Here is a 27,066-nt window from a genome sequence, read left to right as displayed (position 1 = left end):
GCTTGTCCCATCACCCAAGCGCCTCCCTAACATGATTTTTTTTTTTTTTTTGTGTGTGTGTCAATTTTTCCGCCATGGGCTGGGTATAGGAGCACTGATCGGGAATTCAACACGCACAACTTTGAGTGATTGCAGCATGTGTCACGACACTACCAGTGCTGTAAAATCAAGTAGGGTAAAAGGTGTGATAATGTGAATAAAGTATTTTTGTGGAAGAAAATTAGTTGGAATATCACAAGAATTGAATAAAAAAAAAAAATTAGAGAAAAAAGTTTTATTACAATCACAGATTTCAGTAGGTCAAATCATTCGAAACACTGGACAATGCATTTTTTTTTTCAATTAATCAAAACTAGGAATGCTCAATACCAGTTTTTCAAACCAATACCAGTAAGATTACTCTTGAATACTCACTGATACCACTAGTATTTTTGATAGATAAAATTTGAAATAAAGACCTCTCTTTCTTTCTTTCTGACACACAATGATTTGCTAATGTGTCAAACTGTCGCAGTCTTGTGCCAATTACTTGTAAGGAGGACTTACTCGATGTCAAATCTTTTTTTGCCTAAAGGATCATGGACCTTTCCAACTGGCGATCTTCAGCTCTGCCCCCCCCCCCCCTCCCCCAAGCTACAGTTGCCATGCCTTACAATCTTCCAAAATGGCAACTGAACATAACAGGTTTGAACTGGATTCTCTTCGGCGTATTGAAGATAATATTGGGGTATGTTTTTTGTCAAATGAGTCAGACTTGTGAACCCAGTGCCCTGTTTTAAAAGTCCGATGCGATACAAATAGACAAATAGACATTACTCTTGCATGACGTGGCGCATTTACGTATCACTAACCCAACTCTTCGGTATAAAACATGACACGCTTCATTCAGCAGGTCAGTGATACACTAACAAAGTGAAAGTTGTCCTCCTGCTATGTATAAAGTACTGATAATAATTCAAACTCAGAGAAGATACTTCTCCCTCACTTACCTTAGAACATACAACCTTGTGTTTGTTGATATTGTCTACATTTAGTTGTACGTGCTCTCTTGCGCAAGTCTTAACCCATCGTAGACACTTCGTCAACTGTGTTTTAAGCTTTGGAAAATGAATCAACCGGGCCCCTTGTAACCTAGCCGGATATCTTTCATCAGAATTGCACATTCCCCAAGCGCATCTCAGGACTATTTGGTTCGTGACATTAACTTTTCCAAGCGCGCGCGACCGATAACGAGCATTGCTTGTGGGACATGACAACAAGAGGGGCGGGTCAAGTCAGGGGTTAAGACAATGTGGCTATCTGATTGGCTATTATTGTACGAATGATTGACAGGTCGAAAAGGTCCACTGGCTGGTATCGACAGCCTTAATAAGCACCTGATACCACGAAGTACCGGCTAACAGCGGTCAATGATCCTTAACCGAAAATGAACCATTTTTTTAATGTCTGATTTTTTATGCAAAGTCAGATTTGTTTACTTTTCAATCTCCTTGAGATGGTGTACCTCATGAAGTGACATTTTTGTCCTTTATGGGTCATTTTGAACCCTCAAAGGCTTCACCGGCAGAGATGAAAGCGTCCCAAGACACTTATAGGCCATGGAAAGCAAGCACCAGCCCCAACCATGAGGATTAAACTGTGAAAGAATCCAAACACGGCAGCAAGTGAGGATTATACAGTCCGCAAAGGCTTCCTCGTCATTTTGCACTGGCGTTTCACTTCCATGGAAAAAGGTAGGGGTCAGCAGGTAAAAGTCCCCACCGCGTTGGTCTCACTGGGGTCCCAGGGCACCCTGAGCAATCTGTCCATCACCGTGCTCGCTTCCCCACAGGCGATAGAACTGCGTGAAGTCCACGTAGGGTGGCACGAGTCCCGTCTCATCGGGTTGTGCCGCCTGACTGCCTCGCTGGCGAAACAGACTCCCGTCCCCTGAGCTGGAGCTGGAGCTCTGCGTCTGCGTGTTGGTGGACTGCAGCGTGGCCGTGGGGCTCTGGCTACTGGCAAAAGGACGGTGTGAGGGTGGGGGGCACAGATAGGGGTTCATTATAAGGAGGAGGAGTAGCCAGGGACATAGGATGGATGGTGACACATTAGGGCAGGTGAGAACAAGGAATAAGGAAGGTGAACCAAAGTGAATCATTGTCACCATATTCACCCTTGGTTAGCTAACTAGCTGCTATTGTTTTGTTTTGTTTGTTTTATTTTTTGAGTATCATGGTGAATCCAATTTCAATATTCATTTTCGTACTTTGTTTCAGTATAAAAGCTGTGGCTATGAAGGAATGCAGGGTAAGTTTTTTTTTTAAATACAAATTCAATGGAAACAAAGTTGTAGTCTGGCAATAAAGTGGGATTTCTTCTGATAATTTTAATAATCTGTACTGTATACTTTTGATACTCCAAAAACAATATATTGTTCCCCCGTTATCCAATGGGGTTGCGTTTCTTACACCGCTGTGAATAATAAAAATCTGATGCAGTACTAATATACCTATGACAGGGGTCACCAACACGGTGCCCGCGGGCGAATCGTAGCCCGCGAGGACCATATAAGGCACCCGCGTGGTATGTTCTAAAAATACTGTAGGCCACAAATTATTTGTATATGTTGTAATTATTTGTTTGAAATTCTGAATCCGACTTGCTTACGTGAATAATTATAATTATAATGAATGTCATCTACTCCAATAAATTAAAACAAAAATATTTTAAGCACGTGTAATGAACAGTCTGAAGTTTGCCGCAAACGAGTCACGTAGCCCTTCATACGATCGGTGCTCACGAAGTAGCCCTCTGCCTCAAAAAGGTTGCTGATATGTACCATATTTCTGCAACCATAAGCTGCACTTAAAAGTCTTACATTTTCTCCAAATTGGACAGCACGCCTTAATGTGCACTACTGTTGTGTAACTTGTCCAATGAAATACACCTGAACACACTGTTAGCATGTATGCTCGCACATGTTTTAGTGTGTATGCAAGCTACAATATAATAGTGCTCACAAGGCAGAGAAGAATAATTGCTTTTTACATCTGTAAGTAGAAGAAGCTTACATTGCCCCACACAGTGCCTGTGTAGGCAAGTCATTACTGATGACGTTGGTCAAAATGTTGGTTGTTGTGCCGGTCACACATCGAAACTAAAATGATCACACCACATCAAAGAGAATACCCAACTAGCAAGTAATAAAACAGATAAAAGTGACTCAATAAATAATTGACACATATCGGGAATTTTAAAACACTCATTACATCCCTCCCAGCATGCTTTGCGGGGCTCCCACCATGCTTTGCAGCACTAAGGAGGTCCTGAGTGCTGCAAAGCATGCTTTAACCTTAATGTTAAAATTTTCCATGGGAAAAAAAACAAAGTAAAATGACCACAGTAAAACTTTTTAAAGGGCCGGGGAGGGGTCCTTATACACCAAAATATGGATGCCGCCTGATTTCATACATATTATTACACTTGTAAAGAATTTTATAAGCACTCCTTATAACATTTTGGCTTCAACTGTCTGGAAGGCCAAATCATTTATTTATATTTTGCTTGATGAGAAGCTGTAAAACGCTCCAGCAGTTGTACTTTTTTTTTTCCCCCCCTTCTCCTCTCTGGCCGTGAAGAAAAAAGAGGAAGTGAAAGCTCACACGTAAAAATAAGCAAAGCGATGAAGGAACACTGTGCAGCAAAAAGACAGCTGACCTAGAATAAATATAGAAGAAAAAAAAGGAAGGGGGGGTGATATTACTTATCTAAATGAGCAGCGTGGGAGGGCGCTCACACAGGAAGCCAGGGAAAATGATGTTGCGCCAGTCAAAGCAGAAACAATGAAGGGAATAAAAGCAGGAAAGTACACCAGTTCCTCGACTTGGAAGTCCACTTTGTTCTTTGACGATGCGGGATTCAGATTACTCGTATCACAAATCAACTTTCCACACTGAAACGAATGGAAAGGCTATGAATCTGTTCCAGACCCTAAAAAAAATTTTTTTTTTAACCTGTTTTCCAAGAATAAAATTGCAGTGTAAGTATTGTAGTTATAAAAACTTACAGAAGTAATTAAATAGAATGCTGGATTGTGTTACATCTAGGGATGCATCACGCCGATACTGAAGGTTTGTAAAATATTCATACATGGAAAAAAAATGCTCCGGCGCTATCCCATCAATACAACAGCCTGACTTATACCTTCCGGGCTGGTAGACTAGGAGCCATGTCAGCTGTGTGGAGATACCGAGCCTTGTGAAAGTATTCGGCCCCCTTGAACCTTTCAACCTTTCGCCACATTTCGGGCTTCAAACAAAGACATAAGATTAATATTTTTGTCAAGAATTAACAACAAGTGGGACACAATCGTGAAGTGGAAAGAAATTTATTGGATATTTTAAAGTTTTTTAACAAATAAAGACCTGAAAAGTGCGGAGTGCAATATTATTCGGCTCCCTTGTACTAATACTTTGTAGCGCCACCTTTTGGTGCAGTTACAGCTGCAAGTCGTTTGGGGTATGTCTCTATTAGTTTTGCACATTGAAAGACTGAAATTCTTGCCCATTCTTCCTTGCAAAACAACTCGAGCCCACAGATTCTCGATTGGATTCAGTTCTGGACTTTGACTTGGCCATTCTGACACCTCGATACGTTTATTTGTGAACCATTCCATTATAGATTTGGCTTTATGGTTTGGATCATTGTCCTGTTGAAAGATAAATCTCCGTCCCACTCTCAGGTCTTTTGCAGACTCCCACAGGTTTTCTTCCAGAGTGGTCCTGTATTTGGCTCCATTTATCTTCCCAACAATTTGCATAATCTTCCCTGTCCCTGCTGAAGAAAAGCAGGCCCAAACCATGAGGCTGCCACCACCATGTTTGACAGTGGGGATGATGTGTTCAGGGTGATGAGCTGTGTTGCTTTTACGCCAAACATATTGTTTTCCATTGTGGCCAAAAAGTTTGATTTTGGTTTTATCTGACGAGAGCACCTTCTTTCCACAATTTTGGTGTGTCTCTCAGGTGGCTTGTGGCAAACTTTAATCGAGACTTTTGATGGATATCTTTGAGAAATGGCTTTCTTCTAGGCACTCTTCCATAAAGGCGAGATTTGTGCAGTGTACGACTGATTGTTGTCCTATGGACAGACTCTCCCCACCTCAGTTGGAGATCTTTGTAGTTCATCCAGAGTGATCATGGGGCTCTTGGCTGCATCTCTGATCAGTCTTCTCCTTACTCGAGGTGAAAGTATAGAGGGTCTTGGTAAATTTGCAGTGGTCTGATACTCCTTCAATTTCAATATGATTGCTTGCACAGTGCTCCTTGAGATGTTTAAAACAAGGGAAATCTTTTTGTATCCAAATCAGGCTTTAAACGTCTCCACAACAGTATCTCGGACCTGCCTGGTGTGTTCCTTGGTCTTCAAGATGCTCTCTGCACTTTAAACAGAACCCTGAGACTATCACAGAGCAGGTGCATTTATACGGAGACTTGATTACACACAGGTGGATTCTATTTATCACCATCAGTCAACATTGGATCATTCAGAGATCCTCACTGAACTTCTGGAGCGAGTTTGCTACCCTGAAAGTAAAGGGGCCGAAAAATATTGCATGCCCCACTTTTCAGTTTTTTATTTCTTAAAAAAGTATAAAATATCCAATAAATGTTGTTCCACTTTACAATTGTGTCCCACTTGTTGATTCTTGACAAAAAAAGTAAAATTTTATATCTTTATGTATGAAGCCTGAAATGTGGCAAAAGGTTGAAAAGTTCAAAGGAGCCGAATACTTTCACAAGGCAGTGTACTTTAAGGTAAACACAGATACCAACAATTCAACCGACTGCAACTGTAAATTATGCTCCGCAAATTGAATAATCAAATCTGCTCAGGCTGGGCAGAGTGTCAAGTAAATAGATGTCGTGACAAAAGTATCACTTCTGTTGCCCTGTCCATTTATTTTATGACTTCTGGTACTCTCAAGAAGTGGTCTTGTATTTCCATTTATTCCCTTCACTTGGTAGTTCCCCACAGAGGTAACATGGTATACATATTTTCTACTTATATCCAGCAGATGCTATAGTCCTTGTCTCATATCTACAGGCATGCTCAAAAACCCTGGCACCCATGTTTTTAGCCATGATTCCATGGATCATTTTACACTTCAGACTATGTGAGTCCCAGGAAGCACATGGCATGAAAACAATGAGTCCCTGCAATTTATCCTTTTGAAAATCTGACAGTAATCTTGTGCTAGACAACAGATCTAGTTACGTGGTCCTGCTAAAATGCACATTATTTTATTACAGTTGCTACTAAAGTCACTGCGAGTATGCGCCCGGGTGCCATCGCACTCACAAATCTGCACATTCGAGCAGAAAAAAATCACGTGCATAAAATTTGTTACGAGTAGAAATACATAGATATCATAGGACATTGCTTATTTTGTGTCATCTTGACCGATGTTCCCTCTAAGCTGTGCCAATGCGCAATTGTGCACTTGTCGCACACTCTCATCACACCTGAAACCCACAGCCTGACGTCTTTTTTTTTTTTTTTTTTAAACACGGAAGCAATGGTCTCTAACAATGAGCTGCTGCTCAGCCTATTTCTACTTCTTAGTTTACCTGACACCGCCCCGCTCCTCTCTTAAAGAGATACACTCATAATTACAAACATAACACACACCCGCAACTTTATATCTGCGGGCCTGGCTGACCACACCTATACATTTATCAAATGTGAGTGATTGCTACTCGATCTTTATAATGTTTGTACAGCACAAAATATGTTATTAGGCCTGTCACAATTTTTTTAGAACACATTTTCCCAAAAACTTTCACGATATATTTTCTTTTAAATCAATGTTGATATAATGATAGAGGACAACAAATAATTGAAAATATCTTACAAATTCTGCTCTCATAATGAAACATGAGCACAATTGTGTAATGTTCTCTCATTTACGAAACAAAAGTAAGGCTGCATTTCACAATGAGGGCAGGTAAAAAATAAGAGAAAGTTGTGTTTTCAAAAAAGTGCTTAACTTGAGAAAAATAAAGTGAGTCTTAGTGGCTAATAATTTGCCAGTACTTCAACAACATACACAAACGTGGGTAAGCCATGGCGTTGATTTGTGGACACAGATTCACCATGCTTTATGCATACCAAGTCCTCAAAATTAAATAAGTTTTGTGAATCCTGATTGACTGAAAACAGGAAAGGTTTAGTCGGATTTTATGTAAGAAAAAAGTTATTTCTACTTATACTGTCATGGGTGCCAATGTTTTTGAGCATGACTCCTTTTACACGGTGCCACTAGTATTCAGACTGAGACAGCGCATAACTGACATGCCTTACATTACAGGCTTCATTTAGAAGAAATGTGTGGCAAGGCTTTTAGTGTACGATGTAGTTTGATGTTAGTGTCAGTAATAAGGGATTAGTCGAAAAACTGTTATTTAAGTGAAACTGTTGCGATGCTCAAGTAAAAATATTATAACCGAACAAAAACAAGTAATGGGCAGCAGGCAGCAGAGTGGGACAGTAAAAGAAAATAATACTGTATTGTTTTTTTTTGCTGTTAAACCTTCAAATGCAGTGCTAACATGTACTGGGGTTTCAGCAGCAGCAAAACCAGGACAATCCTCTATGAGTAAAACTCTAACGTCCATAAACTTTCAAGTATTGGGGTGATCGTTCCCATATTTTCAGAGGTTGAAGTGGGGAAGCGTAGAGATGTTCAGATAACATTGTTACAACTGATCATCATCATCTAAGCAATGTTAATCTTTTTCTATATTTTGCGCATAAGAGGAAAAAGCTACTGTCCATAAAAAAATCCAAGTACTGGGCCATAGTTCTGACATTTTCAGAGGTTGAAATAGGAATAAGTAAATATTTAGATACAGTACACATCCAGGTACATTTTGCTCAGGACTGATTGCAGTTTTATGACAAACTACAGTCATATTTTTCACTACTGTGAGCATATAGAGGAGTTCCAAGGAAATCGAACATGTTCAAAATAGAGACTGGAGTCACCATCAAGTTGCTAACTAGCCTCCAGGCCGGTGAGATAGAGGTCTTACCCAGGCGTGGGGGTTCCCTCCTCCAGGGTGGAAGCCGTGTTGGTGCCGTTGGTTAGGGTGCTCTGAGAGGGCATGACCAGCGAGAGTGTGACACTGGTTTTACTGGTACTCTGGCTGTTGGAGTAGGGCACCGATACCGGGTAGATGCGGCCACCTGGCAACACCAAACAGGAGAAAACAAGTGGAGAGGAAGTAAAGAATAACGTTTTTCTTGGCACAAGACATAAAAAAGGCGCAGCTCAGCACGAAAGAATGAATACAAACTGCACCGTTTTGCTTGGGTTGTTATCTTAGACTTTGATTTGTCTTCCTCAAACATCACTCCACCTGGTTTTATTTTTATTAGCACGCTGCTGTTTTCATACTTTGGGCTTGAGTCGTGCCCCATTAAGTCGAAATTCCACCTGATGTGCTATTAAAAGTAAGAAAGCTTCCCCTTTTTGTTGGAGTTGTAATTAGGTGGTGCAAAATTTGACATCCTCACCCTCAAGTCCCAAGCAAGTCCCAAGCAAGACCCAAGGCATTTTGCCTTGGCAAGTGGTTCTCGGTCAATTTACTAACCATGTTCAAAATAAAGTTACCGATGACAGCACAGGTTTGGACAATTTTGAATGATTCTTCAAGAACAACAGAAGATTGTCTTGTGAAAATAAGAGGGAACCTAAGAACAAAAGAGTAGACACTCTCTTTTTACCCCCCCCCCAAAAAAATCATGTTTATCCTGTTCTTTCGTAATCAGCAGTAGAAAATGGGGTGGTTGCACCATAAACATTGGTTTCTGACCAAAAGAGGTGAAAATGAGCTTTTTGTGGAAACATGCCTCGAAAAACTGACTTTAATATCTTTTTTTGCATTTGTGGCACCTCACACTATAAAACAAACAAACAAAAAAACAATACTGCTAAAGGGCTTTTGATGTCAATATAATGAAGTTACTAAAATGCAACTAAGAAACTATGCCAGGAACACTGAGCCCATCAGATTTTGAGTTGAACGTCAGAGGTTTTTTTTTTTTTTTTTTTATAAACTTAGCGTTCGTCTTTCACTCTAAAGCACCCATATGAGGGGCACAAGCCAATGCAAACTGTAGACCGGTCCCAAGCCCTGATAACTGCAGAGAGTAGGGAATGGCATTGGCTAAAAACTAACTAATACGACTGTTCAATTACAGAATTCCATACTGGATCGGTCATGGCCAGGGCTAACAACATCCACCACTTGTACTGTTAATCTGCAAGGTGTAGGTGGAAATTCAGAGACTGTGGGTCGTAGATGAACAAGAGGTAAAAAGCATGTTATTCGGCAGAAAGAAAAAAGGAAATCACAGAGCCTAGAATTGAAAGTGAATGTTGGAACTTTGACAAGTAAATCCTGGGAGTTGGCTGACATGATAAATAGAAGAAAGGTTGATATGTTGTATGTCCAGTAGAGCAGGTGGAAAGGCAATAAGGCTAGGCGTTTAGGGGGAGGGTTTAAATTATTTTACCATGGTGTAGGTGGGAAGAGAAATTGAGTAGGGATTATTTTAAAGGCGTTAACTAAAAATGTCTTTGAGGCGAAAAAAGTGTCAGATGGAATGCTGAGGCTGAAACCTGAAATTGAGTGGGTTACGTATAACGTGATTAGCGGCTATGCCCCACAGTTAAGATGTGACCTAGAGGTGAAAGATAAATTCTTGAAGTTGCTAGACAAAGTAGTTCTGAGCATCCCAGACAGAAAGAGTTGTGATTGGTGCAAATTATAATGCAAAATCCTTTATGGATACTGTTTGTGAAAGAAACAGGGGTGATGAAGAAATAAAATGAGAAGTATGATATCCAGGAAAACAATTTGGGGGAACATATGGTAGACTTTGCAAAAGAGATGGGAATGGCCATGGTGAACCATTTTTCATTTTATTTTTTTTTTACAGAAGGAGGAATATAGGGTGACCTACAAGAGCGGCAATAGAAACATGCAGGAAGATTACTTCGAGTGCTGATGATGTTATATGAAGGAGGTTACTGACTGTAAGCTAGTGGGAGGGAGAATGTGGCTAGACAGCATGGGATAGTGGCACATAAGTCTGTAGTGGCAGAGGACTACAGTGCTGTGAAAACATTTGCGCCCTTCACAATTTTTTTTTGTTTCTGTCACACACAAATGTTACAAATCATCAAAAGAATTTTGATATAACTCAGCGACAACCAAAAGAAACACAAAATGCAGTTTTCAAATTGCAATCCAATGTATTAAGCCCCCCCCCCCAAAAAAAAAAAAAACCCTTTGTGACCTTCTGTGAGAAACTAATTGCTGTTCTGAGTTTTCTGCCTTTGTGGATAATGGCTCTGACGGTCTTTTGCTGTTGCCCCAAAGCCTTGGAAATGGCTTTGTAACCTTTTCCAGACGGAGGCATTTCACTTTCACTTTTTTTCTCATTTCTTCTTGAATTTCTTTGGATCGTGGCATGATGCATTGGTTCTTGAGCTCTTGTAGGCTACTTCTCTCTCAAATTCTATTGTAGAGATTTCTTGATTCATCAGGAACGGTGGTAATAACGTTTAGGTGTGGCTTGTGAAATTGAACTCACCTTTCTTCAGTTCAGTTCAGTGTTGGCATTTCCTTCCCTCATAATCGACCTGACAAGCCATGGTTTACTACCAAATCATTATCTTCTACTCAAACGTTGTGCTGATTTTACATTCAAGGTAATGCAACACCACCATCTACAGGGATCTATTAGTCATTAGCATGCTTTACAAACCTAATTTCATAAACTGATAAGACCGTCTCACACGCCTACCCGTTGAATAAACTACTCGATGAATACATATCCTTCTGTCGCAGAAAAAAGTTGGATTCTAGTTTATTAATGTAAACGTGAATCCCATCAAAAACATCTCTAGGAAATAATAAATTCAAATATTTTTCCAATTTAGTGGTCCCCGTTTTCTATCACACGTACTTCTGATTTGGTAACCTCTGCAAATGTCTATAATTAAACTAGGATGGCAGTCTTCCTGTGAATTTTCATGCGAGGTGTCTTGAGACTTTTTTGTGGGTCTACTAATGATAGGCCTGTCTGTAAAAATTCACTCTGCAATGCGAATTTCCTTTTGTTTGACTGCCCACTATAATTTACTAGAGTTCCACAGGGGGGTTATTTTTACTCTTCTTGCTTTCCTCACATGTCAATGACCTTCCGAATGAAGAAAACACATTTTCTCGTTGTCCATCATTTAACATTGTTGGATAACCACAACATTTTGCTTTTCAGAACAATGCATTGCCTTGAATGATTTTACGTAATTTTCATTTTTTAACTTAAAGTTTACACAACAAGCGACCCACCTTGTGTGGGTGTGAGGACTCCATCCGCCAGCGGGTAGTTGAGCGTGCGGATGAGCAGGGTCATGTCCTCGTGACGGGAGCACAAGGTGGCCCTCTGCCGGCCTGACGTGTAGACGTCATGGTGTAGCCGTTTGACGCGGTCCACCACCGACTGGGCTGCTGCCTCCAATGTGGTCTGCTGCGCCAGCTCAGCTGCAACCATGGCAACAATTTCCTACGACCAGTCAAGGAGGTCATGTTAGGTAGGTCATTTGAAGCAGTTAGTTTCATGGCAAGTCATCAAAGTTTGGCACCACCCCCCCCCCCCCCCACACACACACACACATACACACACACACGACGACGATAACCAACATGTTTTGCAATTTATCATCATCATTCATGTGGCTAGCATTCATGTTTTAAACTTGGTAACAAATGGATGAAATCTCATGAGATTTTGGCCGTCCGCAGCGGTTCATTCTAAAATGGCTACTTCCAGCCAAAATGGCAGAATTGTCTTTGCAGGCATAGGTTCTAGGTTCTTCTTGGTGTGGTTATGACAGATACAATGACGAAATTTGAAGTTGCTAAATGAAACTGGCTTCAGGGGGTGTATTTAAAATAAATAAATAAAAAAAGTTACTAGCCTTTTCCTGTTTCCTGCAAAGACTCCAGGCCAGACACCACACGCAAGATACAACAAAAATATTCCTTCAATCTAAGAGTACCGATTGATCATGTAGAACAAAACGTACAGAGTAAAATAATTACTCAAGGAGTGAAGAGAACCACAGAATAAACATCAATAAAATTAAACTAAAAAGAATTATGCGACGAGGTGGATGATAGGTTGACGTCTTTTTTTTTTTTTTTTTGGCAAGCTGTCACACGATCGACCAAACTGCCTCGCAATCAATACATTGAGCACCCCTGGTCTGTGGTGATGAAAACGATTACTGCCCGTCAATCCAAAAACATGTGGCCGATTATTGTGATATTTATAGGTGATAGTGGGCATAAACTAAGACGTGACATCGCTTTTTGTGATGATCAATTGCAGTTTTGTGACATTAAGCAACATGAAGCTTGTGTACAGGAGATTGTCATCAGCCAACGTTACGACAGCTAACTAAAGTCTGGGTTTTGTCACACAATGCCACCTCCAGAAAAGCCTTTGTCATGTATCAAAATTATTTACAAATGTCTTAGAGGGATCTGTGGCACAATCAACACAAAATTTAGCAGACAAAACAAAACAAAAGAAAGATGGTTTAGACATGCTGAAACTCATGTGGAATGACACGGCTGTCTCTTTCATCAAGGAAGCGTTTCAAAAAGAACATTTTTTAAACAAGCCTTCCAACAGCTGTGAGGGGGGCAAAATCTGGCTGAATGTCTATTCGATCAGAAAACGGACCAAAAACACATACTGAGCATTTTTTGTTGTTTTTTCTGCATATATAATTTGTAAGTCCAGAACTATGGAGTAAGTGCTAATATACACATAATTAGCTATGCCCTCTAAGTACACTAAGGAAGAAACAGTATTATTTCAAGAGGGCTAATGATACTGGTGTTTACGTGAGACAATACCAGGTACCTTGTTGACTTGTTCGGGCCCGTGCGCACACTCCAGGGCATCAATGAGTCCTTCCGACATGAGCAGCAGAAAGCCTGTCACGCTATCCAATGACTGGTTGCCGTGGATCTCTGGCTCAGCGATGATTGGCCTCGTTTTGGCGGCTCTGATGGGAAACACACAAATATAGAATCTCCCCTACTAAATAATAATTACATTTTTTTTTCTTTTTACTCAGTTATTTTAGTTCTGAGGCACTCTTGCAAAAAATGTTCAGAAAAGATGTGACATTTTGCTTCATGGTTTGAATTGGCGTAGCATAAGTAGCACCATACGATGGACAAATACAAAAAAAATTGTAATTTAACAGCAACAAGGCCAAACTTAATTTGTTGAGATACATGTGGAAGCGGAATCAAAAATTAGACTTTCACTTATAAAACATTTTTGTTCTTGCGAGACAAGAAATGTTTGTTTTGTCTGTAGCTGTCAGTTTAGGTTAATTTAAGGAACTGAGAGGGCAAGTCAAATGTTTGTATGTAAAGTTTTGTTATTTTAGGCTAATTTAAGGGAATAAAATGACTGACATTTTTGTGTATTGATTATCCAATTTTGGTAATTTAAGGAACTGAGATGGGAACACTATTTTTTGGGTGTGCAGCTTTGTCATCTTATTCCAATTTAAAATACTACAATGATGATATTTAGCTTTGCCAATTAAATCTCATTTAGTGAACTGAAATGACTTTTTTGTGTGTCACTGCCATTTCAGGCTCATTTAAGGAACTGGATGATAATTCAACGTGTGTGTGAAACTAAGATGAATGAAATGTTTTTATAGCTAACTTTTTCATTTAAAGAACAGAGATTACAGTAAAAAAATGTGCTTATGTCATATCAGGCAAATTTAAGGAACTAAGTTAGATGCCAACTAGTTCTAGTCTACCTGTCTTCATATAACAAAGACAAAATGGTTCAAAAATAAGAAATTGGAATGGTGCAAAATCGCCCAAGTATGTTAATGTATGTTTAAGTATTTGAGACTGTCAAGTACATCAGTAGTCGCTGCTGTTTTGCTAAAAATTGAGTTTAAATGGACTGAGCAATTAAATCTTCAATACCGGAGAGTACGGATAAAGCGATCAAATTATACTACACAGGGGAAAATGAGACGTCTGCATGAGGGAGTTGCTTATGACGGTAAACGTGCAGAAAAAAAGCTTTTAAAAACATTTGCAAGCCCTTTTTTCTACCTGAGCAAGTCAATTTCGTTGTAGTTAATTTTGACACGGTAGTCTCCAAGCCTCCTGGTGCTGATCTGCCCAGCGATCTGGCCTGACTGCCTCACACGGGCTGAATCCAATCCTGGAAAAAGGACATGAGGGAGAGAAGTAACATTAGATCGGTGGATGGAAAATAACTAGGACGAAGTGCAGGTATGAGTGTGAGTGCAGGGAAAAAGGAGGCAGGTGGTGGCTGAGGGGGTTGAATATGGAAAGGTGACATTCAGCTCGCTTAATGGGATGACTGCCGATCTCATTAAATCAAATGAAAAAATAAATAAATAGAGGGGCAAAGGGGTGATACAGTTTATAATAAAACATATTGGTCATTAAAATTTCAAATGTTAGTATAGCTGATTTTATATTATCGTTTCTGAAGGGTGAAATATTAATCTGATGAAGAAATAGCAGTATCAGTTGATTGAGAAGACGGAGGAATACTTCCATACAGATTTGAATCTGTGGCTGTAAATAATGCCGCCGAGCGGCGGAGCCATGAGCTCGCTCCCCCGTGAGCGAGCTCCGCCGCTCAGCTGTAAATAATGTTGAATATTCGGATGGTTCTTCGGGCGGAATGACGCGGAGTCTGACGAGCTCGCTCCGCCGCTTTGTACATCTTCCAGACTAACCGATACTGCTATTTCTTCATCAGATGAGGATAAATCCGAGAAATTAGCGGTGGGCATAATGGCGTCCCATGTAATCGAGCATTTGGAAAGGCACGTAAGATGTCACATACGCCCACGTAGGTCATGTGACTCTTGAAAATGGCAGCGCCCCAGAAAATTCGTAATTCTTGATAAAAATCTTCTCACAACACTTAAGTGAGAGGATTTAACATCACATTGTCAAGATAGAGTACATACAGTAATACATGACCTGTTGGATACATTGTTAATGCAAACCACTGGAATTCCCCTTTAAAAGTTCCACCATGTTGTCCTTATTTGTCCTTTATTTCTTGAAATTATAATATTATTGTAAGTCATAGTAATATCACACATAGTTGCACTTTAAATACTAGGGGAGTGATTCATTCATGTACCACTAGAAAGAGCCCATGTACGACAGCACTTTGAGAAATCACTGTGCAAAAGCAATGGCCTCTTACCATCACACCATGCCAGCTAGAAAAAAAAAGGTTTTGGTGGAAGAGTGGAAAGAAATCTGCCCCTCTCCCCGTCCAATGATTTGCTTCCGAATGGGACACTCCAAAGACTCGATCAAAGAAGCACCACTCCCAACAGATGGTTGCCAGTTCAATAGAAAATGCAGTACTAAAAGATGCCCTTACCCAGCCCGGCCAGTCTCTTCAGCTCGTCCTCATTATTGGTGCTGTGAGGTTGGCCTAGCTGAAAGAACTGGTTCTGGCCATCGGTGGTAGTTTTGCACAGCAGAGCCCGGTTGGTCCCTGAGAAATATAAACGTAGTTATTGGTAATCCTATGCACAGTGACAGGCAGGCAACGTTTACAACAAAAGAAACTTTTCCAAGTAAAAACGTGGGTTTTTACTTGGAAACCAATGATCATTTTTGCCCATTTTCTCAGATTGCAGCGCACACTAATAACGGAATCAGAATTTATGTTTATATTTTCAATTTGAAATAATGTCCTGTATTTCAATTATGGCGTGGATATATTTGTAAAAACCCGATTCGTCGGTTATTTTAACAAAAATTTGCAAATTAATTGATAATTCAAATAAAAACCATTACATGCAGCCAGCCCTACTCCAAACAATTCTTTGTACAAACTGAATTCCAACCTTCTCCCTCCTCCATTTCCATCAACTGTGACCTGGTAAAAAGAGAAAATAGGTGAGCCCTAAAGCCTCTGCTTTAGCCTCTCGGAGAATGTTTGTGGGATGGTTTTATTCCAGAGATTTTTTCCATTGAACAGTTTATCAAAGATATTTTCTTTTGATAATCATGTGTCTATCGTGATACATGTTGATAACTTAACACCCAGCCTTATTTGCTAGACTATTGAATTATCAGCTCTTATTAAATGGCTAAATGATATAAAGTTGAATACTGTCTTGGGAAAGGAGTCATTTCTGTTTTTGTTGGATCTCAGTGGGGCTTTTGCCCGAGTAGATCATAATATGCTACTGAACAGGTTGGAAATGTCAGTTGGACTTCATGGAACAGTCCTGAAATCCTTCAGGTCCCATGTGGAGGAAAAGAGTTATTTTGTAACCAACCACTGGAAGTGTTCAATCTCATCCCATAGCAATGAACTATGGGGTCCCTCAAGCGTCAGTTCTCGGACCCCTCCTGTTCAGCCTGTATATCCTCCCCTTGGGTCAAATTCTTCTGAACCTTAATCTTGACTATCATAGCTATGCAGACGACAGTTATATCTAGCAGTTTCTATAGATGACTACGGTTTCATTGAGGTGGTCTGTCAGACGAAAACAGATGAACTTTCTTCAATTTAACCACAACATGAGATAATTTATTTTGTTACTAAAGAAAACAGGACTCTGCTCTCTGCTGTGTGGGTGCATGCAACTCCTCATGGAACACGCTCTCCCCATTTATCAAAAACGCATACAACTCTCTCACCTGCTCCGCCACCGGTACGTCCCCATTCATGGCTTGCTACCCCACTTCCAACCCCCACATTTCCACATATAGGAACAGGGTGTGGCAGTTACAACCATTTAGGATTACCTCCGGAGAGTCCGTGCAGCGTGGTAAGAAGTTAGGGGGGCGTTGAGCATGTCCGCGGCATGTGACAAACACCTTGCAGACCCTTATCACTCTCCTACCCCTGAATACAAGGTGGGGTTATTTATATGGCTTTCCTCCCACAACGTCCCACTTCAAACAGAGTCCCGTAAGTTCACTCTACGTTAGATTGGTCTTTCCTCATTACAAAAATCACCAACCAATTTGCATTTCCATACAGTTAATACTTCCACAATCTTGGAAGATACATCCCACTTTACACCCATGATATCACGGCCCATTTACTATCATTCCTTTTTCTCATTAACCCTCGTGTCTGCTCGTTCCAAGTGTTCCACTGTGTTCATGTTCCATGGCATTCCTGCCACCATGCCAGTCGCCTGTCCTCTCCACGGCCTTCCACACACCCATGCTGCCGCCTGCCAACATATCCTGGAGCGCCTCCATTACTGCTCTTAAAGAGGAAATCCACTGGTTTGCATTAACAACGTAACCTACGTGGGCTTATGTGACGTGTTACGTGCCGTTCCAAATGCTCGATAAGATAGGACATCATTATGTCCAGCACTGATTTCTCTAATTCATCGGCAGAGCGAGCTCATCAGACGCCACGTCATTCCGCCCGAAGAAGCATCTGAATATTCTAAATTATTTACACCCGACTGGCGGAACTCGCTCGCGGGGGAGCTCACGGCTCCGCTGCTTGGCAGCATTATTTACAGCCACAGGTTCAAATCTCTATGGAAGTATTCCTCCGTCTTCCCGATCAACCGATACTGCTATTTCTTCATCAGATGAGGATAAATCCGAGAAATCAGAGCTGGGCATAAATGGTGTCCCATGTAATAGAGCGTTTGAACGGCACGTAACACGCCAGATACAAAATGCCAGTGGCCCTGAAAATTTGTAATTGTCGATAAAAAAATCTTCTCAAAACACTATTAAATGAGAGAGGATTTAACATCACATTGTAAAAATAGGGTTCATATTACATGACCTAGTGGATATGTTGTTAATGCAAACCACTGGATTTCCCCTTTAAATAACATGATAATCATAGTCTATCTGGCTCCTCCTGCTCTTGAGTCCAACATCTCACCAATATGTGACAAAAACAACAACACTAGTTATTTGTAACAGTTAACTAAAATACACTGTAATGGCCAATACAAGGTCATTTAAATGGGAAAGAGTGACACCATGACATCTTCGAACCACACGTTTAATTTAACTCAAGCAAACCAATGCGTCTGAATTGTAACGAAACCTAGCTTGGGGCAACAATATAGAATGATTTAATACCTCAAAAAAATATAGTTGGGAGTTTTTTACTACTTTAATGGAGGATCGCTTCTCTCAAAAAAACTGGGTAAATTGACCACATTGTAAAAATGAAAAGCATGACACCTGCAGGTGGCGCACTGTGCAATCTAGGGATGAAGTACAGTGATGCATGTGTGCAAGCGTGAGTGTGTTTACTTCATACCAACATTGGCTATGTAGAGCTTGTTGTTGAGAATGAGCGCCACAATAGCCGTGGCTCCTCCTGAAACCTCCTGCTCCAACTCCTTCAATCTCTCCTGCACCTTCTGCAGCACCCCAGAACCCACCACAACAAAGAAAGGAGTTCAGGTGGGAAATACTGAATAAGGCTAAAGCAAGTACGGTCGATAACAATCATCAATATTTATTAAATGTGCACATTTTACCTGACAAATCTGAATCCTAGGATAAAGTTATTTTACAATGAAGTTAAGTTTTAATGGAGTTGTGAAGCCATCATTTTAAATACTTCCCAATTTACAATAACTAAGCAATCTATTGGAAAAAAGTTCTGACTGTATGGAAAAAATATGCGAGGGACTGCAAATGGGTCCTGCAGAGTATTGCAAAAATCCACTTGTAATTTCACACCTACCATAACGGTTTATAATTGAAGTTTAGCTGCTACAAAATGACGGCATAGTACTATCTTTTTCTATTTGACGGTGATTGATTGTCGAAATGAAGCCACTACCCTCACTTTGACTTGGTACCTCAGCACCAAGGTGTAAAAAGATGGTGCCAAAACAAGATTTTAGTATTACACCGCACATGACCTTAGCACAAGAACAAAAAAAAATGGGAGATTTTCAGCAAAAAGGTGAATCTGCAACTTGTGAATCAGTAACATGAAAAAAAAAACAATGTATACCCAACTGACTTTTTTGCTAATCCTTGCATGTGGATACGATGGATAACTGGAGACAACAAGGTTGTGTGAGTGTCTTAGTGTGTATACACACCTCGCTGTGTGGTAGCATGTAGCCAGAAAGGTTAGCTTTTTCAGCCAAAGCGTCGTCGATAGTATGCAAGTAGCTCTTCTCCACCGCTTCAAAAGCCTGCAACCAACGCACACACACAAAAACATCATCATGCTCACGGACAATAGATTAGTGACAGGCCACCAATAGCCAAGCGTTAATTGCTTATAAAAAGGACATAAATGAGTTTTTCTACGATAAAACGTTTTTAGCATGTTTTTTTTTTTATCTATATTACTTTTAACTAGGGATAGAATGCAGCCCTATGGGGGGCACAAACCAGTGCAATCTGTAGGCCGGTCCCAAGCCCGGATAAATGCAGAGGGTTGCGTCAGGAAGGGCATCCGGCGTAAAAACTGTGCCAAACAAATATGAGCGTTCATCTAAAGAATCCCATACCGGATCGGTCGTGGCCCGGGTTAACAACGCCCGCCCCCGGCACTGCTAACCTGCAGGGCGTCGGTGGAAATTCAGCTACTGTGGGTCGAAGACAATGAAGAGGAGGAAACCGGATCCAGCGTCAGAAGAAAAAGAGGAATGCACAGAGCCTACAACTGAGTGTAGGGACTTTGAATGTTGGGACTATGACAGGAAAAGCTCAGGAGTTGGTTGACATGATGATTAGGAGAAAGGTTGATATTCTGTGCATCCAAGAGAGCAGGTGGAAAGGTAGTAAGGCTAGAAGTTTGGGAGCAGGGTTTAAATTATTCTACCACGGAGTAGATGGGAAGAGAAATGGAGTAGGGGTTATTTTAAAGGAAGAGCTGGCTAAGAATGTCTTGGAGGTGAAAAGAGTATCAGATCGAGTGATGAGACTAAAATTTGAAATTGAGGGTGTTATGTACAATGTGGTTAGCGGCTATGCACCACAGGTAGGATGTGACCTAGAGTTGAAAGAGAAATTCTGGAAGGAACTAGATGAAGTAGTTCTGAGCATCCCAGACAGCGAGAGAGTTGTGATTGGTGCAGATTGTAATGGACATATTGGTAAAGGAAACAGGGGCGATGAAGAAGTGATGGGTAAGTACGGCATCCAGGAAAGGAACTTTGAAGGGCAGATGGTGGTGGACTTTGCAAAAAGGATGGAGATGGCTGTAGTGAACACTTATTTCCAGAAGAGGGAGGAACATATAGTGACCTACAAGAACGGAGGTAGAACCACGCAGGTGGATTATATTTTGTGCAGACGATGTAATCTGAAGGAGGTTACTGACTGTAAAGTAGTGGTAGGGGAGAGTGTAGCTCGACAGCATAGGATGGTAGTGTGTAGGATGACTCTGGTGGTGGGTAGGAAGATTAAGAAGACAAAGGTAGAGCAGAGAACCATGTGGTGGAAGCTGAGAAAGGAAGAATGTTGTGCGGCCTTCCGGAAAGAGGTGAGACAGGCTCTCGATGGACAACCGAAGCTCCCGGAAGACTGGAGGACGACAGCCAAGGTGATCAGAGAGAGAGGCAGGAGAGTACTTGGTGTGTCATCTGGTAGGAAAGGGGAGAAGGAGACTTGGTGGTGGAACCCCAAAATACAGGGAGTCATACAAGGAAAGAGATTAGCGAAGAAGAAGTGGGATACTGAGAGGACTGAGGAGAGGCGAAAGGAGTACATCGAGATGCGACGTAGGGCAAAGGTAGAGGTGGCAAAGGCTAAACAAGAGGCATATGAAGACATGTACACCAGGTTGGACACGAAAGAAGGAGAAAAGGATCTCTACAGGTTGGCCAGACAGAGGGATAGAGATGGAAGGATGTGCAGAAGGTTAGGGTGATTAAGGATAGAGATGGAAATGTGTTGACTGGTGCCGGTAGTGTGCTAAATAGATGGAAAGAATACTTTGAGAAGTTGATGAATGAAGAAAATGACAGAGAAGGAAGAGTTGAAGAGGCAAGAGTGAAGGACCAGGAAGTGGAAATGATTACTAAGGGGGAAGTCAGAAAGGCATTACAAAGGATGAAAAATGGGAAGGCAGTTGGTCCTGATGACATACCGGTAGAGGTATGGAAGCAATTTGGAGAGATGGCTGTGGAGTTTTTGACCAACTTATTCAACAGAATACTAGCGGGCGAAAAGATGCCTGAAGAATGGAGGAAAAGTGTTCTAGTTCCCATTTTTAAGAACAAAGGGGATGTTCAGAGCTGTGGGAACTATAGAGGAATAAAGTTGATGAGCCACACAATGAAGTTATGGGAAAGAGTAGTGGAGGCTAGACTCAGGACAGAAGTAAGTATCTGCGAGCAACAGTATGGTTTCATGCCTAGAAAGAGTACCACAGATGCATTATTTGCCTTGAGGATGCTCGTGGAAAAGTACAGAGAAGGTCAGAAGGAGCTACATTGTGTCTTTGTGGATCTAGAGAAAGCCTATGACAGAGTACCAAGAGAGGAACTGTGGTACTGCATGCGTAAGTCTGGTGTGGCAGAGAAGTATGTTAAAATAGTACAGGACATGTATGATGGCAGCAGAACAATGGTGAGGTGTGCCTTAGGTGTGACAGAGGAATTTAAGGTGGAGGTGGGACTGCATCAGGGATCAGCTCTGAGCCCCTTCCTGTTTGCAGTGGTAATGGATAGGCTGACAGATGAGGTTAGACTGGAATCCCCTTGGACCATAATGTTCGCAGATGATATTGTCATATGCAGTGAAAGCAGGGAGCATGCAGAGGAACAATTGGAAAGATGGAGACATGCACTGGAAAGGAGAGGAATGAAGATTAGCAGAAGTAAAACAGAATATATGTGCGTGAATGAGAAAAGTAGAGGGGGAAGAGTGAGGCTACAGGGAGAAGAGATAGCGAGGGTGGACGACTTCAAATACTTGGGGTCAACAATACAGAGCAATGGAGAGTGTGGTCAGGAAGTGAAGAACGGGTCCAAGCAGGTTGGAACAGCTGGCGAAAGGTGTCTGGTGTGTTATGTGACAGAAGAGTCTCTGCTAGGATGAAGGGCAAAGTTTACAAAACAGTGGTGAGGCCGGCCATGATGTATGGATTAGAGACGGTGGCACTGAAGAAACAACAGGAAGCTGAACTGGAGGTGGCAGAAATGAAGATGTTGAGGTTCTCGCTCGGAGTGACCAGGTTGGATAGGATTAGAAATGAGCTCATTCGAGGGACAGCCAAAGCTGGATGTTTTGGAGACAAGATTCGAGAGAGCAGACTTCGATGGTTTGGACATGTTCAGAGGCGAGAGAGTGAGTATATTGGTAGAAGGATGCTGAGGATGGAGCTCCCAGGCAAAAGAGCGAGAGGAAGACCAAAGAAAAGGTTTATGGATGTGGTGAGGGAAGACATGAGGGCAGTTGGGGTTAGAGAGGAAGATGCAGGAGATAGGCTAAGATGGCAAAAGATGACACGCTGTGGCGACCCCTAACGGGACAAGCCGAAAGGAAAAGAAGAAGAAGAAGACTTTTAACTAGGGATAGACTGATAGTCAGGCCAAGTTGATTATTCGTGCTGGTGTTCTGCATTTTAAAGCATATTGGCATCTTCCTTTTTTAATTGAATTCTAATTAATTTATTAAAATTTTCAATTAACTTAAAAAGAAATCCTGCAGACCCTCATACTTCTCTGTCCTATTAGTTTTTTTTGTTTGAACTTAAAGAAATACTTTTTAAAAATAACTTTTAAGTTATATTGAAACTTTAATTATATTTTTATTAATTTATATTGTAGAAAACTTCAATTTATTTTCTGTACCACTTATCCTCATTAGGGTCAGGGGCGTGCTGGAGCGTATCCAAGGTCTCCTTAAGTGAGAGCCGGTGTACACCCTGAATTGGTCACCAGTTAATTGCAGAGCAGATATACAGGGTGAGTGAAAAGTAACTCTCTAAATAGCATTTATTCATTCATCCATTTTCTGAGCTACTTATGCTCCCAAGGGTCGCAAGAGTGCTGGAGCCCATCCCAGCTATTATCGGGCAGGAGGCAGGTTACACCCTGAACTGGTTGCCAGCCAATCGCAGGGCACACAGAGACCTATCCAACCTGCTCACTCCTAGCGAGAACCTCAATATCTTCATTTCCGCCACTTCCAGCTACACTTCCTGTTGTGGCTTCAGTGCCACCGTCTGCCACTCATAACTCATGGCTGCCATCACCACTATTTTATAAACATTCCTCTTCATCTTAGCATAGACTCTTCTGTTACATAAGACAGATGACGACTTCCGGCAGCAGTTCGAACCTGCCTGACCCGTTTCTTCACTTCCTTACCACACTCAACATTGCTCTGGAGAGTTCCCCCAAGTATTTGAGGTCATCCACTCTCGCTACGTTTTCTCCCTGTAGCCTCACCGTTCCCCCTCCAACCCTACTCATTCATACACAAATATTCTGTCTTACGTTAGCTAATCTTCATTCCTCTCCTTTCCAGTTCATGCCTCCATCTTTTAAACTGTTCCTGCACCAGTTCCCTGCTTTCACTGCAGATCACATTGTCATCTGCGAACATCATGGTCCTAGGAGATTCCAGTCTAACCTCATCTGTCCACCTATCCATAACCTCTGCAAGCAGAACTGGGGTCAGAGCCTAATGCAGTCACACCTACGGCAAGTAACATTTAAATTTTAATTATTACAGAGATAAAGATGTTTACGTTTAGGTGTGATTGTGAGTGTGGCTGTTGTCTGTCTCTATGTGCCCTGGGATTGGCTGGCAACCAGATCAGGGTGTATCCGGCCTCCTGCCCGACGCTCCAGCACTTCCGTAACCCTCATGAGGATAACCTGCTCAGAAAACGGATGGATGAAAGACATTTATCTTTGCTATTAATTTGTTATGTTACCAGTAGTTTGTTATTTAACATTCAGATTTCTATTAAATTTATGGCTCCCTCATTATCAAACACTGAGTGTAGGGTTTGTATAATAAAGTGACCTCGTAGTCTACTTAAATGGATAATCAGCAAAATTTTACAGGGCATTGCAAATTAATAGTAAATAACTCATAACTCTAATATGTATGCACTCACGCGCCGGCCATCAGTGATCAACATGTGACATGTTATGTATGCCCCGTGTTATTTCTGTAGTTTTATTTCAATGAAAATGCTGGTATTGTGAAAATGACTGCGACCTGAATTAATCTATTAATTGGTAGGAAACACATTTACGAATAAGCATGACGACTCCACAGGAAAACTATTAACGTGCTTCCGAAGGTGCTTCATGGTCGTTTTAATTTGCAATAAAATTCCGAAGAGTAGTCATCAGCAATTTTATTTCTTCCCATTCTATTCAGTATTCCACTGACCTGTGTTAGAATCCTGTGGACGTCAGTGTCCGAGTGGTCGGAGCTAAGATGCTCCAGCAGAAGTTCAGCTGTAAGACACTGTGAAGCAAAACTGGCCACTCGGCTGCCATCGTAGCCATTGAATACGCCATACAGGGAACAGCCGTCCTCGCTCCTGGAAAGTAAAGCAGAACGATACATTTTGACAAATTTGGCTGTAAGATTATCTAGTTTCCTTTTTTTTTACTTTTTCCAACTTTATACAAATAAATAAATTGATAAAATTTAGATTCTCTCACCTGAAGCGGAGGTGTGTGTCCTCATTCGGGTGGCTCTGCGTGCCTTTGCCATCTGTGCCGTACACGCAATTGGGTGCAGTTCCAACGCCGCAGAGTTGGCATAGAGGAAGGTCGTCCGTCCAACTCTGATGCTACAAAAAAAAAAAAAGTCAGCATCACATTGAGAGCTGTTGCTAATATTATAAGGCTCTTGTCGAGCTAAATGAGGGACTCAAACTTGTAACGTCCTTATCTTCTCAGTGGGGTTTCTGTGTGTGTATAAAGTCGTTCACATAGCTCTACATTTATATTTTAAACATTGTGTTACAACCGTTTCCAATGTTTTTATCACCAGTAGTCACCTGGGAGTGGGGCGAGCGCGTTTACCGATATACCTCTAGGGCAGAAGCTAGCGAAAGCTAATGTGGCGGAACTAAACAAAAACACCTTAAATGAACAAAACAGTAAATGCAAACAGACACGATGAGGAGGGAAAGCATATTACAATACAATCACACCATTAACTTTGAGTTTCATACTCTTAAGATGTGATGGGGGGGACTAAGTTTATACTTACACTCTGCATTAAATTCCTTCGTTGGACCGCCATATTGGAAGTGGGAAGGTTGTATTCAGGTACATCTGTCGATGGCCGCGTTCAACTCGTTTTTTTTTAAGAATACAAAAGATAAAGTATGAAATACCATGATTTATTTTCATTATATCTTTTGAAACGTATTGAGGAGCGTTTTAAACGAGTCTTGTCATGTTTTAAGGCGATGTATAAACCCCATAGCGTTTGAAGAATTGGAGTTTATAATTTCCGATTGCTCAGTAAGGTCACACCACCACACTCAGTTTTACTTTCCACATGAAAATCTAATTTGCCTCACGTGTAGACTGTGTCATTCATCTTTACTATTTTACTGCTGTGTCATGAAACTTACCCGTTTAGACAAGGAAATACAATAAAATAAGACAAGAAACAATAACAATAAGAAGCTGAACATGAAAAACTTCCGGGTTGCAAGTCGGCGCTTGAGCAGTCGTGTCCTCGCACGGCTTGTGTGATGAAGTGTAATAGTTGTGCAGTAATTCAAAAGGCACTTTGGATTTTAAAGAAACTCACAAAGTGTTATAGGCATGGTTTCTTTATTTCCAAATATGTTTAAAACTTGTAATAAATAATCAAACAAACAAACAAATAAATAAATGAAAAAATAAATGTAAGCGATTCAGCCATTGACGTAGAATAAAAACTGGACTGCGCACAGACGCCTTTTACATGGTAAACTCCCGGTCAGGGCAAGTAATTGCTTTGGGTATTATTTCACGTTAAAGTTGACGTCCTTTGACATCCTTACAATTGTACATTGTGAAACATGATAACATCGAATTGAATTTGAATACGTTAGGTTTAATTTTTTTTGTTGCGCTGTTGGCTGTCAAAACCGTGCAGGCAGTCGCAAAGAAGTAACTTTTCACCGGTAAGTATGTTTCAGCTTAACCTTCATAATGAATTACTATATATTTATCGTATCGTTTTCCATAACAATGTGTGTATGTTTACCGTACTTTTTGCCTTGACCAGAAGTCAGAGCCTGCTGACCATGGAGGAACCAATGATGGATGCAGGTGCGGAATCCAGTTTTTATTGTGCGTCATTGGCTTCAGGATAATAATTGTAATACAGGGGGAACTTTGGACACCTTGTTGGAAAATCTCACGCTTCTGAGGACCTAAATTCAAAACCAGCCTCGCCGGTGTGGAGTTGTTATGTTCTCCCTGTCTACATGTTTTTTCTCTGGTTTTTTTCAACATCCCCCAAAATATGCATGAGGATTCGAAAATTACCCGTAAGTGTAAATGTTGAGTGCAAATGGATGTTTGTTTCTGTGCTCTGCGATTGCCTGGCAACAAGTTGAGGGTGTACCCCGCCTCTCTTGAAAAGTGTATGGATTGATAAAACTAATACATCACACACCAGCTTCTGTCTTTATTGTCATTGTTTAAAAGCAACAACATACATGTACATTATACCTTTTCAAATAGATACGTTTTCTTATTTTAACAGATTCGACAGGCAACATCACGGATGTCTACGGCTATACACTTGCACAGAATCAAGTACACGTATGTATGTGTATATACTTTTATAGTTTGGTCACATCTTTTACTTCATTTTCATTATTATTCTTATTATCCCAAAATAAAAACATCTCACACAACAGATAAAGTTGAGGCATATAAATCATCAAAAACAGTAAATTTTCAATCTTTTTGTTTTTTCTTGATACCAAAATGCCCTAAAATAA

General features: G+C 41.0%; 1 protein-coding gene and 1 long non-coding RNA gene across 5 annotated transcripts; one reads left to right on the top strand and one right to left on the bottom strand.

Annotated features, from left to right (window-relative positions):
* Positions 1 to 290: 290 nt before the first annotated feature.
* On the bottom strand, positions 291 to 25,851 carry tab1 (TGF-beta activated kinase 1/MAP3K7 binding protein 1). 4 transcript variants are annotated; one of them, XM_061829290.1, is made up of 11 exons: positions 25,699 to 25,851; positions 24,773 to 24,903; positions 24,495 to 24,648; positions 19,229 to 19,324; positions 18,430 to 18,532; positions 15,544 to 15,660; positions 14,220 to 14,331; positions 12,988 to 13,132; positions 11,406 to 11,619; positions 8,076 to 8,229; positions 291 to 1,997 (listed from the first exon to the last, which is right to left on the bottom strand). In XM_061829290.1, the coding sequence occupies exons 1-11, from the start codon at positions 25,759 to 25,761 to the stop codon at positions 1,772 to 1,774; spliced, it is 1,515 nt and encodes a 504-aa protein (XP_061685274.1). In that variant the 5' UTR covers positions 25,762 to 25,851; the 3' UTR covers positions 291 to 1,771. The 4 variants fall into 4 exon arrangements, with proteins under 4 accessions (XP_061685274.1, XP_061685275.1, XP_061685277.1 ...); XM_061829291.1 differs by having other exon boundaries at positions 291 to 1,994; XM_061829293.1 differs by lacking the exon at positions 25,699 to 25,851 and adding an exon at positions 25,329 to 25,655 and having other exon boundaries at positions 291 to 1,994.
* A 260-nt stretch (positions 25,852 to 26,111) lies between these two features.
* On the top strand, positions 26,112 to 26,976 carry LOC133505819 (uncharacterized). The gene is made up of 3 exons (XR_009796348.1): positions 26,112 to 26,238; positions 26,343 to 26,607; positions 26,826 to 26,976. It is a non-coding gene; the product is annotated as an uncharacterized LOC133505819 (long non-coding RNA).
* The last annotated feature ends 90 nt before the right edge of the window (positions 26,977 to 27,066 follow it).

The sequence above is a fragment of the Syngnathoides biaculeatus genome, chromosome 9, assembly GCF_019802595.1.
Source record: "Syngnathoides biaculeatus isolate LvHL_M chromosome 9, ASM1980259v1, whole genome shotgun sequence".
Taxonomy (NCBI): Eukaryota; Metazoa; Chordata; class Actinopteri; order Syngnathiformes; family Syngnathidae; genus Syngnathoides; species Syngnathoides biaculeatus.
Note: the sequence above shows the minus strand (reverse complement) of the source record. Positions and strands in the feature narration are given on the sequence as shown.